The 19,208-nt window shown below is 36.9% G+C and overlaps 1 protein-coding gene across 2 annotated transcripts in view; it reads left to right on the top strand.

Annotated features, from left to right (window-relative positions):
• Positions 1–1,335: 1,335 nt before the first annotated feature.
• pth1r (parathyroid hormone 1 receptor) overlaps positions 1,336–19,208 on the top strand; it is a 74,471-nt gene continuing 56,598 nt past the window's right edge. The window contains exon 1 of one of the 2 annotated variants that reach the window (XM_077559591.1): positions 1,336–2,171. In XM_077559591.1, the coding sequence (XP_077415717.1) occupies positions 2,103–2,171 (69 nt within the window). In that variant the 5' untranslated portion in view covers positions 1,336–2,102. The remainder of the gene's footprint in view (positions 2,172–19,208) is intronic. The other variant, XM_077559590.1, reaches the window with a different exon arrangement.

Genomic DNA, 19,208 nt, shown 5'->3' with positions numbered 1-19,208 from the left:
ATACAATGTTAGAGTAATTAAGTCTTCTTTTAGTGCCCTTAATTGGTAATCAAAAATGATTTGTATACAAAGTTGTTTTCTTGACTTTGGTCGTAATAGTTTATGCCGGCAGCAATAAGAACGGCAGACACACGTTCCGCAGGACGAATCAAGTCATCTGTTGCGCAGCAACTGGCAAAACGCTCCCTTGGCATTGCGCTCCACATATTACTTAGTATGGGAAGATTTATTTTGAAGTTGGCCTTCTCTCCGCATTGGTGGTGTTTTGCCAGACGTGTCAAATACTTCCCACATGTAAACTGTTTACTTCGCTGGTTTTGTCATTGCAGTAGTGGCTCTTAGGCCGGAAATCTTTACTTTAAGCCCCGGGAGCTGCTTTCATTATTTAGCCTTGTTCCCTCCTTGAACGGCGCAGATGCCCCTTTTTTTGTTTACTGTTGCTGTCTATGAAAATACCAAAAGAGAGAATTGACTGCACATTTGTAGAGTAGGGCCCACTTGTGTTGAGTTAATTTACTGATTTGCTTTCCACAATGGTTAGTTGATAAACTTCTGAAGTAATAATGAACTGTAAATTTATACTAAGCCTAAAGGCAAAAAACTGAATTTTGCTTAAATTATACTAGCGTTTTTTTTTTATTTTTTATTTTGTTATAGGCATGCCTGAAGCCAACTCCAGCCTTGCGTTTTTAGTCGCTTTCATGTGCCATTTTCAATTATCATCTAAAATAAAAATGTAACCTTAAGATACTAAACAGAGATTGAATTGATAAAAGCCAGTTAAAAACATTGCCAAGTTGTTTTCCTTCTGTTTTTCCTCAGCAAGCAAGTCATGAATCCTGATGTTAATATTTAAGTTCATAATCAAGCGATTGATTTAAACGGGGTCTTCTGCATTATGTTTCTGTAATTCAGAGTTACAAGATGCACTCTTTGAGAGGCTGAAGGGGGTGGGGGAGGTGGAGAGGGGAGGGGGGGGGGGCGGATTGGCCAAGGCTGTGCGATGTGTTGAATGTACAGTTTGTTTGAGGGGCTGAGAAAATATGTCACGTCGTGAGTCGTGGTTTTTACTCCGACGTTTGAGAGCGGAAGCCAATGAGCGGCTGCTACCTGACCACCACTCCCCCCCCCCCCACCCCCCTCCTCCTCCTCCTCCTCTTCCTCCCCTTTTCCATGCCCACAGAATCACTCTAGTGCGGAGCGAGACTTGCGAGCAAGCCTGTCTGACACATCTGGAGCGAGAAACTTACTTTTATTGTACGCGCGCAACAACCGCGGCGTTCTTTTTACGCGTCCCAACAGCTTTTTTGGACATTCTCTCTCTCTCTCTCTCGTGATTTCGCGCTTTTTTCTATGTTGTCTTTAGCGGGAGATCAATTTTTTTCTGTCGCGAGGATTGTCATACATTCTGCCACACGTGGAAGACGCGATGACGCCTCGCAAAGTGATGCGTAAAAGTGGTAATTATTGAGAAAAGTCTTGTTGTTTTTAGTAATGGGGAAACACGCCAGCTCTGTGGATGGTGACAACCTTGAGTGACACCCCCTCCTATAGCCCCCCCCCCCCCCTACAACCTGGCGTGGTATTATTATTAGTATTATTAGTATTATTACTTTATTGTTAATTTGACTGCGCGTTTCTTTTGGAAGACGTGGCTGGAATAAAGCGTCATGGCTCCAAGTCTGAGGGGGATTTTTTTTTTGAAAAAGACCTAAAAATACAGCGTTGGTTTTTCTCTTCCCCCTACAAAGACTCATTTGAACTTCCCACCGCAGAAGGCAGAGCGACATAAATAGTGCTGACATGTGGATGTAATTTCACGAGGGAAGGGGGGGTTTAAAAGACACAAAAAAAAGTGGGTGGGGGGGAATAAAGTGAGCACTGCTGAGCCTATAAACGTTCAGATGATAGGACATTTAAAAAAAACGGCTGGATTAAAGAGCATAAGCAGCAGGAGAAGCCAGATGGAGTAAAAAAAAAAGCACATAACACTCCTGTTTGAAGCATAGATTAAATAATTCAAATCCAAGCATCATCAGCATCTTTTGGGAGAAGCCGGCGAGGACTCCGCGGAAGAATTAAGTGACTGCAGCTAGTCAGTGATGGGCTCCACTGCGCTGCTCCACAGTCTGGATTTGCTTCTCATCTCACTGCTCTGCACTTTCTGCCTGGTAAGAAAAATCTTTTTCTTCTTAGATTCTGCCAAGCAATGTTATGCTTGATGGGATAATGTGATTTTGATGTCGCCTGCCAGGGCTGCTTTCACTTGACACACATCAGTGACAGAGAGTCAGCATCAGGCTGGGGGGCAACTGTAGTGCAAAAATACTCGCCGGACATTTCATTAGGGACGTCTCACAACAAAGCTGATTTTGTGGTAGTAGTGTGTAGCAGTTTTTTTTTTTTTTTTTTTTTTTTACCTCTCACAAAGCTCTACAACCAAAATATTAGAAATGGTGCAGTTTACATGACTGAAAACACTTTTGTCCAAAAATAGTTTTCCCTCACAAATATTGTGTCATTATTCATCTGCGAGTGATTTATATTGACCAGCAGAACAATAAAATGTTCCTAGATGGTATCCACCTGTTGCCAAATAGGGTTGCATGCTATACAGATATATTAGGGCTGAACATTTTAGAAAAATAATCTAACTGTCCTCTTTGAATGTGTGTGTGTTTTTTAAGAGAGAAAGAAAAAAAAGGCAAGCAATAAATGAATCTGTTTTATGCTAAACAATATCAGATTTATTCTACATTATGTTATTTCTTACTACAGGTTGAGTTCCTGCTAAAATAGAGAAAATGAACCATTAATTAGTATGAAACACCAACAATAATTAAAAAAACAATATTGCAGCAAGTTCAGACTACGCTGATAACTCAAAACACTCTTATCTCAAATCATTCTCCCATTGAAATGGATGGAAGTTCCATTAAGCCGTTCTGCCTTTTTTTTTTTTTATAGTTGTAATTATTTATTTTAACACTAATATTGTGTAAAACAGAGGAATAACATCGTCCAATAGAATATCAATTTTAATTAAAATGTTTGTGCATCATGATTTCATACTTCAAATAATAGTGCTGCTCCTGGTATATGCACTGAGGCGAGGGTGTGGAGTCACCACTTCTCTTAGCCACTCAGTAAAGCACTGTCATTTTGATCATTCTTTGCAGAGGATGAAGAATAGTTGCCAGTGATTATTGTTACATTATCTGCTTTTGTTGTTTTAAGGCACCATATGTAGGAGACATGGTACCTTAAACCTCAAAATATTCAAAAAAAATTCTGAACTGAGACGGATGATGCAGGTTGCTAGGCAGGTTATAATTAAGGTTTCCACTAATTCACCACTGTTGCAAACCATTTTCGACAGGGGTGATTTGTACTTGGGCCTTTTTCTGCTTAATTTTACTATCCATAATTAAGTAAGTACCATATGTGACTTTATCAACACGGCAAAACTTGGCGTGTAAAAAGTCCAGAGTTAATTTTTTGTGAGTTAATTTTAAATCCCAAAGTGTAATTTTAACATTTTCGGAGTTAAATGATTTCCAGAGTAGGTGCTATTTCAGTTAGATTAACTCTACGGAGTGTTAGACTACCTCCGAATTTTCCAGTTTGAGAGAGACAAATCAGTGGCATTTTCAAATTAACACTGATCGAGAGAGAAAACAGATGTGTTTGAGAAGACTTACTTGTCTACTCCTGTAGTGTTAATTGAACTCTACCAAGTGTTAAATATTTAACTATGGTAACACTTTCATGAATAGTGGTTACTACAGTGTCTTATAGAAATGAATATTTTTGCCACAGTTGGGCATTGGCCACTCCAGTGGACACTAGTGCAGTCTTGACATACGCTGCCATCCGGTGGTCAACGTTTGTAAGTGCAAAAGAAAAGACAGACAACAAGATGGCCGACAGAAGTTCAATGGTGATTGATCATGAGTCCACTTAATTTGACTTTGGACTTCATTAGCTGTATTTTGACGACAACTAAGTGTTGCTGTAACTTTGTTGCTTTTGAAAATACTTCATCTGCAGTTTTTTTTTTTTTTTTTGCTTTAAATCATCATTTAATTTTTATTATAGCAATATTTTGCAGCCTAATGAATGGTGACATTCCACTGTCGAATAACTGATGTATTTTCTTATCTTGCAAACATATTACATCAGTTGCTCAAATGCACGTTGTCCATCCTAGTGGACATGTCACCAACTCCTTGAAAAATGTATGTTTGAAATGAAGGCGATTATTTTTTTTTCTTCATGCCTAAAGAGTAATACAAGTTGAGAAAAAAATGTAGGTTGACATAATTTGTGCATGAAAGGGTTAAAAATTTTGATTTAACCCTGAGTGAGTGTGAGGCTATAGAAATCAATCATCAGCCAGAAGTGTAACGTACAAAGAAGTGGACTAGTCCTTACACTTGGGCTGAAAGATTTTGAAAAATAATATAGTTGCATTTAGAGCTTAATCGACAACTAATCGATTATCAAATTAATCAATAACAATTTTAATAATTGAGTAATTGTTTGGAGCCATTGTTTAATTTAAAATTGTCCAAATCTTCTAATTTCAGCATATCAACAGTTCACTGATTTGTTTTTTTCCTTCCCTCAATATTGTGATTGCGATTTAATAATAATATATTTTTTTTTAAACACATTTCTTCTTAAGAACCACTGTATTGTTGTGTTTTCCATTTGATTTGAATCCATACTTTCCTGACACCTGAGTAGTTGTAGCTCCCCAGTATAGATGAAGATAGGGGTAGGGTTGAGGTTAGAGGTCGGGTATCCTCATAGGGAGTTAATTCAAATATCCCCACACCATATTCAGCATATTTTGATTTCAATTTAGGTTTTAAGTTTCGTGTTGACTTCCAACTTTTTTTCCTTTTCTTTTTTTACCCCAAAATGAAGCACCATCCAGCTCGGATTTCCCGAGAATGGCTGGTGGTCTGGGGGTTCGGGGTCAGTCTTGGGTGGGATGGGTGGAATATTGGAACGAGACACCACAGTAGTCATTTCTATTTAATTTCTATTAATAATAATTATTTAATAATATTATCCTAATTAGGGTAAGGGCCGTAACCCGAACCCTTTAGATGTGCCTAAAACCCAACATGAAGGCTGTGAACCGGTCCTAGAGATGTCAGAACTGGCCCTAAAGATCTTCACGTGGCAGACGGCCCGCTGCCGCTGCCGCTCCAAATTGCTTGTGTGTGTCTTGGCCGAGGCTGTTGTGCATTTAACAGGCACTTTGCCCGGCTTGTGAGGATCAGCGCCGATTCCCAGCGACGCGGTCCATCGGCGTCGACGTCGCGCCCAACACAATTAAAGCCAGCGTCGCCGATGTGTACCTGCGTTCAGCCGGGGCTGTTTGCTCAGGCTTCCACCCTGAGATTTTCCTGTTTCCGAGCCGTGACCGACGAAAATAAGAAAAAAAAAAAGGGACGTGAAGCCGTGGGATGCCAAAGCAAAGAGTGGAAAGTCTGCGTCTGTGTTTGTAGAAAGAACACAAAGCTTTTTCAATTTCAACACGCTGCTTTCCAAATATTTCAAGCCTCCTCCAGCCGTTATTTTTAATGTGTTGATTACTTTGACATGTCACTAAAGTTGCTGCCACAAATCCCAAATGGACGTCGTCCTCCACCCTGAATTATTTTGTCTAAATCCCAGACTTTACTGACGAAAAGAGCAAAGGAAGCCGAGAGCATTTCACATTTATGAAGAAGGAATACGGGGGAAATTACTTTTTTTAGTCCTTGTTGTAAAATGACCACCTTAATCACATTAGTAATTTATTTTTATATCATTAGAGCATTTTTTTAATTTTGATTTTTCTTGACCAAACTTTTTCTTGCAGTAATGTTTACTTGGAAGTTTATTACCCAAATTTAGGAATTTATAAAACCGACGTTTTACCTGTAAAATGACTTTGCTCACATACCTATTTTATTCTTGAAAATTAACATTTTATTTCTCATTATTAGTTCATTCTCAAATTAGTATAAGGTCGTTTTTACTGAAATAATATTTTTAAATGAGATCTTTATCCTCCAAAAGTTTCAACTTGTTTTTAAACATCTCGATCTGGTACCTTGTCAATGCATTACAAAGAAAAAAAGAGTGCATCCAAATTGTCGTAATTATCGTAATTTTTTCAAATAAATTCAATTAAAGCTATTCCCATCATGATAAAGTTTTATTTGGCTCGAAGTCAGCAAGTCTTCACATTAAGTTAGCAAATAGAATATTTTATCTTGCCTTTAGAAATGGAAGAAATTTCAAATCCAATCTTTTTCAGCCGATAACGATCTGCAGGAAAATAACGTGATCGCCCCAGTATGTGATCACGTGAATGGATCGGATAACTCTATTCTCGTACAATAAAAGATGTATATAGTATTGTATTTCAGTCCTTGTCAAAGTACTCTTATTTCATGAAATATGATTTTCAGTGGCAGGCAAAACCATCGTCACATCAGCCCGTCATTGACGGATGCCCACCTCTCGGCGAGTGCTTCCACATTTTTGGCGAGCGCTTTATGACGAGAAGCCCTCGAAAAAATACCCGGACTGAGTACCGGCTGAAACAGGTTTACAGGACTACATTAGTAGTCCTGTAAACGGTCCTTCTCAGTCCGTGTATTTTTACGCATCATAAAGCACTCACCGAAACTGCGAACGCACTTGTCGAAAAGTGGGCATCCGTCAATGACGGTCGCTGTACTGACAGTTTTGCCCACCTTTGATGATTTTATTCTTACAAAATTCCGATGTTTAATGTAATAGTACAATTTCATTCTCTTAAAATTAAAAAATGAAATGCATACGAATAAAATTGCAATATTGAAATCTTTTCATAATGTGATTTTTTTTTTTTTAAAGACTTTATTTTCAATTTTTAGGACTCTTATTCTTGTAAAATATTTTTTTTCCCCCCACGTTATAATTTCAATCTATTGACTTTACGGCTTTGTTTCACGAAATATTACAATTGTATGCTTTGTGAAATTAGCTGATTTCTTTTCCTTAGAACTTGAGTTTAATCTAAAAAAAAGAAAAATAAATTTACACTCTAAAAATAATGAGTCAAAATAACCCAATTTGGGTAAAAAATGGACCAATTCACGATTTGGGTCAATTTTACCCAACTTTTTGGTTGATTTGTACACAACGACCCAGTTTTTTGTGTTTTGGACAAAATGATAACAATTTTTTTTTGCCATTTTATACAAAACAACCCAATTTTTTGACATTGTTGAGTCAGCTGTTTGACCCCAAGTAGTGGATTAGTCATTTTTTCACCCAGATTGAAATATTTTTGGCCCAACTGTTTTTAAAATATATCCTTAAAATTAGTGTTCCGATACTGTTTTTTGGCCCCCGATACCATACCTAGGGTTTTGGGGGGTTTTTTCAACATGAAAAAGCTGCCCTGCCATTGGTTCAGAGCATTCAAGGGTTAATAGGGTATGTTGGCTCGGCATGCAGTGAAATAATGGTATCGGCATGTTTCTTGTTTATACTTGCCGATGCCGATACCACTGTTTTTAATGCAGTATCGGGGCCCCTCCTGATACCGGTATAACACTACTTAAAATGATGGCTTTATTCTGAAAATAATCTGACTTTTCACTTAATATTATCATTTTAGTTTTACAAGAATTATTTTTCTTCCACAAAATGACCATCTCTATTGTCTAAATATTCTCAACTGTAAAAAAAAGCGAGCTACTGAAGTGTTCTGTGAGAAGACATTCTCCATCAGGGAATCACCAGGAATGCGATCCGTCCGCTGGCAGACAAAAAAAACGCTTCAGGATAACAACTGTCCCCACTTACTTACTTATCACGTTAATTTATTAAGCGGAAGCAGCGATTTGGGAGAAACGTGGGCGGCCATCGAATTGGGACCTCATGACCGGGATGACTCTCACGTGTTGGATGCGAGTTGTTGTAACTTTTTGTGCTGCACGCGGCACTTTTGCGGATGTGATTATTGTGCAATGTGACGCGGGGCTGCGAGCATGATTCAAATCCGTGTGTAGCTTGACCAGCACATACATAAACATTCATACGGAATGGCATGACAGCAGGACAACAAGCAAAATGGGCTCTGGCAGAGATGCTGAGGCGGCTAAAACAACACTTAGGAATGTTTCTTTGGATCTGTTTAGACAGGTGACATGCTTAATTAATACATGACCTGTCTTTACAGTAAAGAAAGATCATAATTTTATAGGAATACATTTGAAATGTTATGATAAAACTGGGATTTTCACAAAATATTGTTATCTTACCGTCACAAGTTCAAAGTCATAATATGGATTTAAAAAAAAAATTGAAATAAAGTAGTCAAATCATGCGGAAAATCTTATAAGATAAAGTTGTATTATTTATACAATAAAGTCAATGAATACAAATAATAAATACAGGAATAAAATCGTAAGGAAACCAAAGAGAAAAGAAAGTCATATTTCCAAACATTTTATTTGAAAAATCTGTTTTACAACACGAATAAACATAATTTCAAAGGTAGAATTTTATGATGATAAAGTCAAAATGCACAACATAAGAACTATAGAAATGATGCCTGAAAGTATAGTCCTAGGGAAACGGTATGGGATTTTTAAAGTTTTTTTTATAGGTTTTAGGTGAACTAATGAATGCACGCACAGATATTCACCCACGCAGATACAGATATTCACCCACATACAAAAAAAAAAAAAAAATACAAAATATATATATATTAAAAAAAAAAAAAAAAGGAGAGCAATGATGATGACATGTCAAATCGGTAAAATTACCGAATGAACAATGCTGAGCTCTCCAGAAAGAAAGAAAAAAAATGCACAACATAAAACATTAAAACCATTACAGAGAGAGACACAAAATATCATTCAGACATTGCAAAAATCATAATAAAATCATCTCAAATGAATGGATTAAAAATGATTAAAGCCAAGCATCAGACTACGGGTACGTCAATTAAAAGACAGCAAGCAAATGAAAAGGCACCATTTCAAAACTGTAATATAGATGAATTAATGAAATCACAATTTCACTGTAAAAACACTAGAAAAAAAAAAAGATGTCCCAGTCAAGTCTTTATACCGATACAGAGTCCTGATTTGATATTAAAGAGAGAAAAAAGTGCATTCAAATGTTCTTATTTATTTATTTATAACAAACTATCTCAACATGACACATTTTATATGGCTAATGGAGCGGTAGTTTTGGGGGGCACATCAGTTTTTCAGGTGGCATATTAAATTAGTTACCCGCCCCGCCAGATCCTTAACGTGCACAAATTGCAAGTCGCCGTTTCACAGTCACCACTTTCCACATTAAAATATTTCCATGCCGCACAGATTATCAGTGTTACATGACGTTAGCTTCACGTTAGCGAACAGAACGTTCCGCCACTTCCTGTGTTTACTTCCTGTGTTTCCGGCTGTGTTGCGATGTTGTGTAGTATAAAACGTGAAAAAAAAAATTGTTAAAAAAAAAAAAGCTGATCATTACCTCCCAATGGGGTACTGCACGAATACTATTTTTAGACCGCAAGGTCGCGTGACTTCAGCAACCGGAAGGAGGTCAAAAATAAAGCCGGTTCGTTGATGACCTATGCTAGTAGTGCTTGTTTTGTTCTCGTTGATCTCCGGCGGGAAAAAAACATGCCGGGTAAACACAGCTGTTATGGAACTTGCAGAAACGACTCCAGACACTACGACCGTCCACATATGAGGGACGTATTCTTTATTCGTTTCCTGAAGCCAAAGATTCAGAGGGATGAATGTGAACGTGGATCAACTTGTGCGGACGTCTAACTAAGCAAAGTGTCGCATTACGTTTGCGCGTGCGTGAAAATCAAGTTCATAAAAAAAACTTGCTACCAAACAAAGCCGTCATTTGAATGGCGGCGAATGGAGTGCTGAAAGTGTTTGACCACCTTAAAGCTTGCAAGCATTGTTGAAACAGCTTTCAGCCTTAAGTGACAAAACAACAGGTGCACTTGGTGCCTTTTTAACTCATTCACTGCCATTGACGACTATAGACGTCAAAAATTCATTTGAACTATTTCTATTGGTTTCAATCCCCCCCCACACACTTTTGTTAACAACAGTATGAAAACCTAGAAAAAAATGTATTGTACATTTAGAACAGATATAAAATGTGATTAGTCATAAGTTAACTATTGAAGTCATGCGATTAATTACAATTAAAAAATATTTTCTTTTTTGTTTAATTACTTAAACTCAAGATTAATCACAAATTGTATATCTGTTCTAAATGTACTATACATTTTTTTCTAGGTTTCATACTCCTGTTAACAAAAGTGTGGGGGGAAATGTGAACCTAATAGAAATAGTTCAAATGAATTATTGACGTCTATAGCCGTCAATGGCAGTGAATGAGTTAACTGTCCTAATGGAGTTTATAGGCACAAAAAAAAAACTTTAGAAGAAAGAAGACGGAAGTGTACGCTTGTAAACCTTCGTTCACTCTTCCCAATTTCCAGTCAGAATATATAATAATACCTTTTATTTAACCAGATAAAAACCCATTGAGATCAAGATCTCTTTTACAAGGGTGACCTGGCCAAGAGGTTAGCAGCACACGTCATTAAAACTAAGACTATACATACAATAAATGTAAGTACATTTTACAAATGTATGTCTTAAAATTAAAAATAAAATAAAGTGCGTTAAAGAAGACCATGAACCAATTTCAAACTCCTCAGGTGAGACTGGACAACATTAAAAGCAGCTTGTAAAAACTCAAAAGCCTGACTAAGTGAGGATGAACAACAATAAATTATAGTGTCATTTGCATAAAAGTGATCAAATGCATTTGACACATTAGCACATATGTTGATATAAATTTAAAATAGAATGGGTCCCGGGACTGATCCCTGGGGCACGCCTTTAGTGACATTTTGAACAGAAGTGGATAAAAGAAAGAGAAAAGAAAGATCCAAAAGGACGTAAAAGAGGCTAAAATGGAAAACGTCTTGAACACATTTATTTTGTCCATATCCTGAAACCGAGGAAGCAGACGGAAGGATCACGAAGCTTGCTAGTGGACGTGCGCGTAACGAAACTAATGGAGTGACGGTCATTTAAGAACCTGCTTATTGCCCTAATTGACCCCTTCAGTGAAGAAAAATCCTACCCATCTATTGATCGTGTCCCGGTTTAGTGTCCTCGATCCAACTCTCAGTAAAGTGCACACATTCAGCAATATCGGCTGACATGCCAAGGTGGCTCAAGTTTCAAACCATGGGCTTCTTCCAGCCGCCCGTCGCTTGTCTTCGAGGGGTCCGACATTACATTGTCGTCATTTTTCACAGCGTCTCTCTTTTTTCTTCCTCCTTTGTCAATAAGACTGGTAGTTTTTGGATGGATGCAGCTTAAGCAAGGGCAGCCAGTTCGTCTTTCCGTTTCTGTCTGTTGCCGAACGCAGTCCTCGTTGTAAGAGGCAATCCGCGGCGACGACAAAAACGCTTTAAATCAACTTTCATGCGGTTGAAATCGTCCAAGTCTCCATTGCTTTCCATTACTCTTGACTACTGTTTGGTAGCCGAGTAAGGCCCCCCTACCCACAATGCACTGCGCAGTCCGAGATGCGCACTTGGCTTATTAGGGCGCACTCACACTAGGGCCATTGTATCGTGCACAAGCACGCTTGCTGGGTTATCCACAGTGCACATAATCAAAGATTCAGTCCACATTTACACGGGCACTTCAAAGCGTTTTGCGGTTTGCCTTGATCACGAGTCGCTCTTATCAGGACAACAGAGCCCGGCCAGGTCCAAATTGAGCCTTTCTTTCAGATCTGAGTTTTATATTAACCACCTCTGCCAATTCACTTGACACATTTACTCCACATGATCCACGCATCAGTCAGGATTTGTGCATGTCGCCTCCGTTTAGAGCACATCTCATGCATGTCATCTGTGAAATGATGTGATCGGAACACAGAATGTCATGAAAGCTTGTGGAGCTGCGAGCAGGGCCCTTTGACCTTTCGGTTCTTTAACCACAGGAAAACATGCTGCAGCTCACCAGTGACGGTATTCGTATATAAAATCAACAACAAAAAACAAAAAACACATCATTTTCTGTGCCGGACTGTAAAGAAGTGGAATTTATACTAGAGCGTGTAAGGCTGAAGGGCCTTTTTTTTTTCTGTGGACAGATGGTATTTACACCGCCAACCTTGGTCAAGTGTGATTCCTACTTTCAAATGAGATGATGTGGTCGGCACATTTGAGGCGGAAAACTCCCTTTTGGCTGTGTCCACAAAAAGAAAAATATGACAGTATGAATGTTCGATACTACTTTTTTTTTTTCTGTGTGAGACTGGAGTACTCAAAAGTTGAGTAGTCGCCGATACCAATAACAAGTACTGATACCACTACTAGTTTTGATACAAAAAAATCCCCCCCAAAAAAACAATGATAGATCATTTGAAAGAAAGACCTATACATCCCAATTTAGCATTTTTCATTAAAATTGTGTGACATTAACTCATTCACTGCCATGAATTCATTTAAAAAAAATATTGTTAAAAATTAGGGGCAAGAGGTGGTTACTTAAAAAAAAAAAAATGTAATTAATCACATTACTTCACTAGTTAACTCACGATTAATCACAAATGTTATGTTAAAAATGTACAATAAAAAAATTCTAGGTTTTCATACTCTTGTTAACAAAAGTGGGAAAAAAAGTTAAACTAATAGAACTAATTAAAATTATTTTTTGTCGTTTATAGCCGTCAACGGCAGTGAATGATTTTTAATTTTTTTTTTTTAAAGAAAGAAAATATAAAAAAATTGGGGCGTCAGGTGATTAAAGTTTTTAATCTTAATTAATCTCATGACTTAACTAGTTAATGCGCTATTAATCACAAATTTCATATCTTTTCTAAATGTACAATAAAAACAAAATCTAGGTTTTCATATTCTTGTTAACAAAAGTAGAAAAAAATGTTTAACTAATAGAAATAGTTGAAATTAACTTTTGACGTTTATAGCCGTCATTGGCAGTAAATGAGTTAATTAAAATTTTCTGTTCTTCTATTCTTCTAATTTCTAGTTTCTGATTGTAAAACGACCACAAGAGGGCAGTAGATACCACTGTTGTGACTACCGATTACTTGAAATACCTGATACGATGCCTGGCATTGGTACTCACACATCCCTAATAAACAGTACGGCCTAACTGATTAATCGCCCAGCCAATACGGTCACTTTTAAAAATCTGTCAGCAGAATTATTTTTTTTAACACATTAACAATTAACAAGCTGTACAAGTGTAAAAATCCTTTTGGCTGCGTCCACCCAAAAAAAATGAAGCCAAAAATATAAAGTAATACAAACAGGCATGACCAATTTAATTGACTGATTTTAAAACTGATAATATATTATTGTTTTTTACGGAAACATATTGCATTCACTTGGAAAAATGGCACACAAAAAAAGAGTATTCAGGAAAAAAATTTATACAGAAAAAAATATTCCGAAAAACAGAAAAATAAAAGTTTTTTTCTCTCCAAAAAAACTTCTGAAAAACAGGAAAAAATGTTTTAAAAACAGAACAATACTCAGAAAAACCGAAAAACAAATATTGAATAAAACGTAAAACTTTGAAAAATTACACACAAAAAAAAACAGATAAGTGAATGCAATACGCTGCCATTTGTTATGAGAAAAACGCTGTAATAAAATACAAAAATATGGTTCATATAATTATTTTTTTATTTTCATTGTTGTCCCAATCTTTGTAACAAAATCATCTAGAGATGCATGAAGAGAAAAAAAATCCATGATTAAAAATAATTTTAAAAAAATACCCCACATGGCTTTCATGAGCTGCCTGGTTGAGTGCGAGTCGCCGGCTATCATCAAGTGGCCCGTCAACTTGAATTTTACAGGCTCAGCGATGATGCGTTTGACAGAGACGACCTGTAAGTGCAGGAAAAAAGCCTTCGCTCAAAATGTCATCACGCCAACTAGATACTCGGTCTTTGAGGATTCCTTGGGTGATGTCACGATAACGAAACTGCCGCGGTTATCTGCCTTTCTTGACGGTGGACCGCCTCATTGCTGGGATTTTTGCGCAGCTTGTTGAGTTAATAGTCTAGCCTTGAGTTTGGCTGGTGTGCAGTGGCTGTGTTTGGCTCAGGAAAAGGGCTTGTTTTCTTGACTTACTGTGACCTCTCGCTGCTTTTCCCCCCTCACACTTTTCTTCTGAAAAAGGGCCAGCCTGTGTGCACCTCGATGCCACTTGTACGCCTCCTCCAATAGATATTCTTAGCAGTGTGATGTCACGCAAGTGTGTCTTTATTGCAGGGATGGCCACATGCCCCACCCCATTTTCTTTAATACCACCCACTTAGTATTCATATTATGAAGAGCTATGAAGAGCTCCATTAATTGAGTGCAATTCAAATAATTTGATACACATTTTTTATACTTCATCTACGAATGAACAGGCCCATGTGTTATGAAAATGAAATGTGGCCCTTAAAGGTGCAGTACACATTCTGGAAGCTGATAGCAGGATTTGGATTTAGCCATTCACAGTCATTTTCACAGAAGCAATCCCCCTCACTCCCGGCTGTTTTACTGGATTTTGACTTATTTTACAAGGCCCACAGAATATTGTGTTCTATTGTTATAAAAACATGGAACCTACTAAAAGAAAATTAGAGTCTCTTCTTTCATCAGGAAAGATCTATCTGTTTCCATTTTGCAGCAATTAGCATTAGAATATAGCTAAGTTTCATCATTATTCACAAATCTATTTAGAACTGTGAGTAAATGAACTTTTTTTAACATGGCCTTGGTTGATCTCTTTTGCTCTGCTGCCACCTGCTGGCCGTTTGTGTAATAACTACCATTTATTCAATCTTTCTTTGCAGTTGGAAGGCTGCATCAAAGTCTTCTGTATGCGCTAGCATAAAAAAACGTATAAATACATCTTTGGGACACTTAAAACATGTAAAATGGAACGTACTTATACGTTTTGGGAGCAAATGAGTTAACTCCTTTCACCTCCCCTTACATTAGCCACGTTGCTAGCATGACTTATTCATGATAGAGTATTGCCAAAAATGAAATGTTACCGGTTTGATTTTGTGTTTTTGGAAAGTTCAATCAATTACGTTTACACTACTTTTTCACACTTTGTTGCTAACTTAACAGCCAAGAAACTTTTTTTTGTCTCCAGATTCTGGTCAATTTTTGGAACCCAGAGTTCAAAGCAAATATGGTGAAGCAGAATTTAGCTGTTATGCTGCACAAAAATTGAATAAGTTGCCATTGAAAGTGAAGTCTTCTTTTAGTAATTTTAGTAAGCTACTTTTTATTTATTTACTTTGATTTTAAAGGTCTTAAACTCTTGTGTTTGTACATAACAGTGGAGTTGATTAAGATAATAACTAAAAAGCACACCCTTTTCTTTGCCTTTGACTTGAAGGAAAGCTGTGTGAAGACACAGGGCAAAACAGCCACTTTCAAGCAACGAGCAAAGCACTAGATCCAGGATTTCCACCAGGCTTTCCTTTCGTGTTAGCCAACAGTGTGGGTTGTTGTTGTTGAATTAGCCAGTGGTGGCTTTGTGAAAGGTAAGCAGAGCTGCATTGAGTTTTGGGTATGAGCTAATGGTGTAAGTGTCTGATTACTCAATTGTTTGGTAAAGTTTTTTTAAATTTATTTTTTAAGAGCTCAGTATTGTTCATTCGGTAATTTTACCGATTTGACATGTCGTCATCATCATTGCTCTCTTTTTTTAAAAATTATTATTATTATTTATTTATTTTTGTATGTGCGTGCGAGTGAGTGTGTAGTTCACCTAAAACCTATTAAAAATCCCATACCGTTCACCTAAACCGAATACTTCAGAATCCAGCTAGAGTCGTGAGGTTGTCAGGAGACCCGAGGAAGAATCAAAGAAAGGAAAGTGAAATCCAGCACCAACCAGACATTACCTACTACCCACCGGGTTACCAACCCCAGAAACATCTAAATTCCAACAAATTAGGATCTAGGAATTGTTTGGTAAAGTTAACAACACGGGTTGCAGGGCATGGGGAGTATTTGTGTTTTTTTGGTGTGTCCATGTGACATCTAAATGTAATATAGTGTATGAACTGCTGCCTCCAGGAGTTAAAACATTGTCAATCCTAGTAGAAGCAGGCAGCCGGCCTCCGTGCACACTCCCTGTGAGATCCTGACTCATCAGTAGCCTGGCAGCAAAGGTGATGGGGATGAAGGCCGGCTCACTGTTTGACGCAAGCCTGGTCCCTAAATGGTGCTAATTATATCATGGCAAGAATATGATGACTAAACTGCGCTGTAATCATTGATAATTGGGACATTCTGAGGACAGCACATAACAGACATGTTATTTAGATAAGTGGGATGGTTTTTAAATGGTTAAAAAAAACATAACATAATAGCAGGTGTCCTTGAAGTCTCTTTACAATTTAACACATTTATTGCAAAAGGCGAGAAAGACATATTGACGTTTTTCCTCTCATTCAAAAACACATTGAATGGGTGCATGAAGCACATAAAGAAAGTCCTCAAATTCTTGTTAGGTTTGCTGTAGGATGCTTTCAGCATGTGTGATCTTTTGGGTCAGGTCGTTGATGAACAGTATGTATTGATCTGAAGGTGGCCAGATCCTCCTTGACGTTGGTCTGCAAATGGTTGATTGATGAATTCAAAAACTTGATTACAAAAATGTGATTTAAAAACTTTATTATCACTGGTCATGTGGACAAATCAAATTGACGTTTGAATTGTAAACAGACTTTGTGGACTATGTGTTTGTCTTCTTTAAATTACTAATGATGAATGGCGCTACTGTTATATTAAATGATTTTATTTGGAAAAAAAAATACTGGAAGTACGCATGTACAGTACCTACACAAGACTCGTGATTTCCGTTAACAAGCCAGGCTAAACCAGGACCAAAACGGTCAAAATAAAAACATAAATAAAAGTGAAAATAAAAACCAATATAATAAATATAATTTAAAAAAAAATGCGTGTATACATAAGTGAATACATAAAAGTAAAAATGGATGTAATAAAAAACAAGATTTAAAAAATATATAAAAAATAAAGGTGGAAATAAATGTATAACTACAATTAAATATCAATCATTAAATATCACTCTGCTCTCATATTATTATTATTTCATGCTGTAGGTAATGTCAGCATGAAATGTTGCAAGGAAATGTTATTCAAATAAGGGGGCAATCTTAAGTGTTGAACTATTCCCTTATTGGTTTAAATTTTGAATTATATATTTTTTATATAATTATATTTAATTTTTTTTATTTTCACTTTAATTTGTTTGTGTATTTTTTTTCATTAGGGCAGTTTTGGTCCTCCATAGACTTTGTCTGCAGCATGAAATAAATAAATATGAGAGCAGAGTTTATATATTTATTTTGTGTTTGTTTCCACATTTATTTATTTTTATTTTTTGAATCTTGTTTATTTTTGTATTTATTTTTTTACTTTAATTTGTTTATTTATCTATACTGTATAGGTGTTTTAGTTGTTTTTATTGCCATTTATATAATTGCTTTTGTATTTCATTTTTGAATTATATTTTTTCTATCAGTTTTTATTTTCACTTTTTCAAAATTTTTTATTAATTACCATAACCAAGCTCCTCCGCAACATCCAAAGATTTTAGTTTCTTGCCATAATGTATCACTTCAAAAATACTTCCTCAGCACCAACCACTACTTTGCTAGTAGCCAAGTCTTTTATTTGGCAAATGCTGTGCAAAGTCATAATTGATACATTTAATTGCCAAGCCACGCAATTGATGAGCAGAGGTAAGTCTTAATCAGCTTCATTTTTGAAAAGTGAGCAGAGCAGTGATTACGTCTCAGATTTTAAAACATTTTTTTAATCGGTGAGACCAGGTTGAGCATTTGTTTTGCATATTTGGGGGCACAAATGCACACCCATCTTTCTCTCCAAACGCTTTCCGACACAATTCATAGTAAAGCATTCTGACGCTTCCATAATCTCATGAAGGTGAGGAATTTTTAAAGTCAGTTAAAACATTGTAATGTTACAATCTCACCTTCAATGTCACATCCTGCCATGAAATCCTCAAAAACAGAAACAAAGGTTTCACGCATCACAGAGCAAGCTGGCAAAATAATTGATTCGCCGCAAACACCACTGTTTCATCTGTAAGAGTGCTCTGTTATTGGGAAAATCACCTTGATCGCAAAGGAATAGTCTCATCCCCACTATCATTCACCCACTCTCATCTCATCAGGCAGAAGGAACAAAGTCCCACTAGGCAGAAGAACAATCAATTAAAAAAAATCGTTTATTCCACCTGCAATCACACCCATCTGTCTGTCCTATCTATCTATCTATCTATCTATCTATCTATCTATCTATCTATCTATCTATCTATCTATCTATCTATCTATCTATCTATCTCTCTTTGCTAGCTATCACTAGACACCTAGCTAGCTAGCTAGCTTTCCAGCTATCAAATCTACAATAAAGAGTGACCATACTGTTTAAAACACTTAGTAAACAAAACACAAAATAAACAAAATAAATTGTGCCTTCCACATACATTCAAATGTATTAAAACACAACTGTATGCTGCATTCGAGGATGGTCGGAAGTCAGACTTTTCTGAGTTCAAACCAGAAAGTGTGTACGGGAACGCCCTCTTGAACTCGGAAATTCCACTTGTGGAGTTGGGGGGGAAAAAGTACCCCGACTTCACCGACGGACTACAAATGGCGTCACTCTAAAATGACGACCCGGTTGGAAACACAGACCGTGAATGGTAAAACAATTTACTCAAATAGCTTGCTTCATTCATAAATAATATAGACAAAACGTCACATTTGGGTGCAGATTGAAATATCAGATTACGTAATTATTCTTTAACGTAGATTAGTGACATATAGAAAACACAAAATTTAGACTGACTAAAATAATGGTGTGAAATGATGCATGAAAATGCTCAATAAAGAAATAAAAAATATAGTTTACTAATCCAGTTTGTTACAATTGGTTTATTGTTTAAAAACCATATGTGTGCTTTGCTACGTGTCCATCGAATGGTTCGGTCCAGATGAATGGCACCATGCCCTCCACTTCTTTGCCCCCCGCCCCCACAATG

This window comes from Vanacampus margaritifer, chromosome 2 (assembly GCF_051991255.1).
Source record: "Vanacampus margaritifer isolate UIUO_Vmar chromosome 2, RoL_Vmar_1.0, whole genome shotgun sequence".
Lineage (NCBI taxonomy): Eukaryota > Metazoa > Chordata > Actinopteri > Syngnathiformes > Syngnathidae > Vanacampus > Vanacampus margaritifer.
This window is presented reverse-complemented; position numbering and strand designations above follow the sequence as displayed.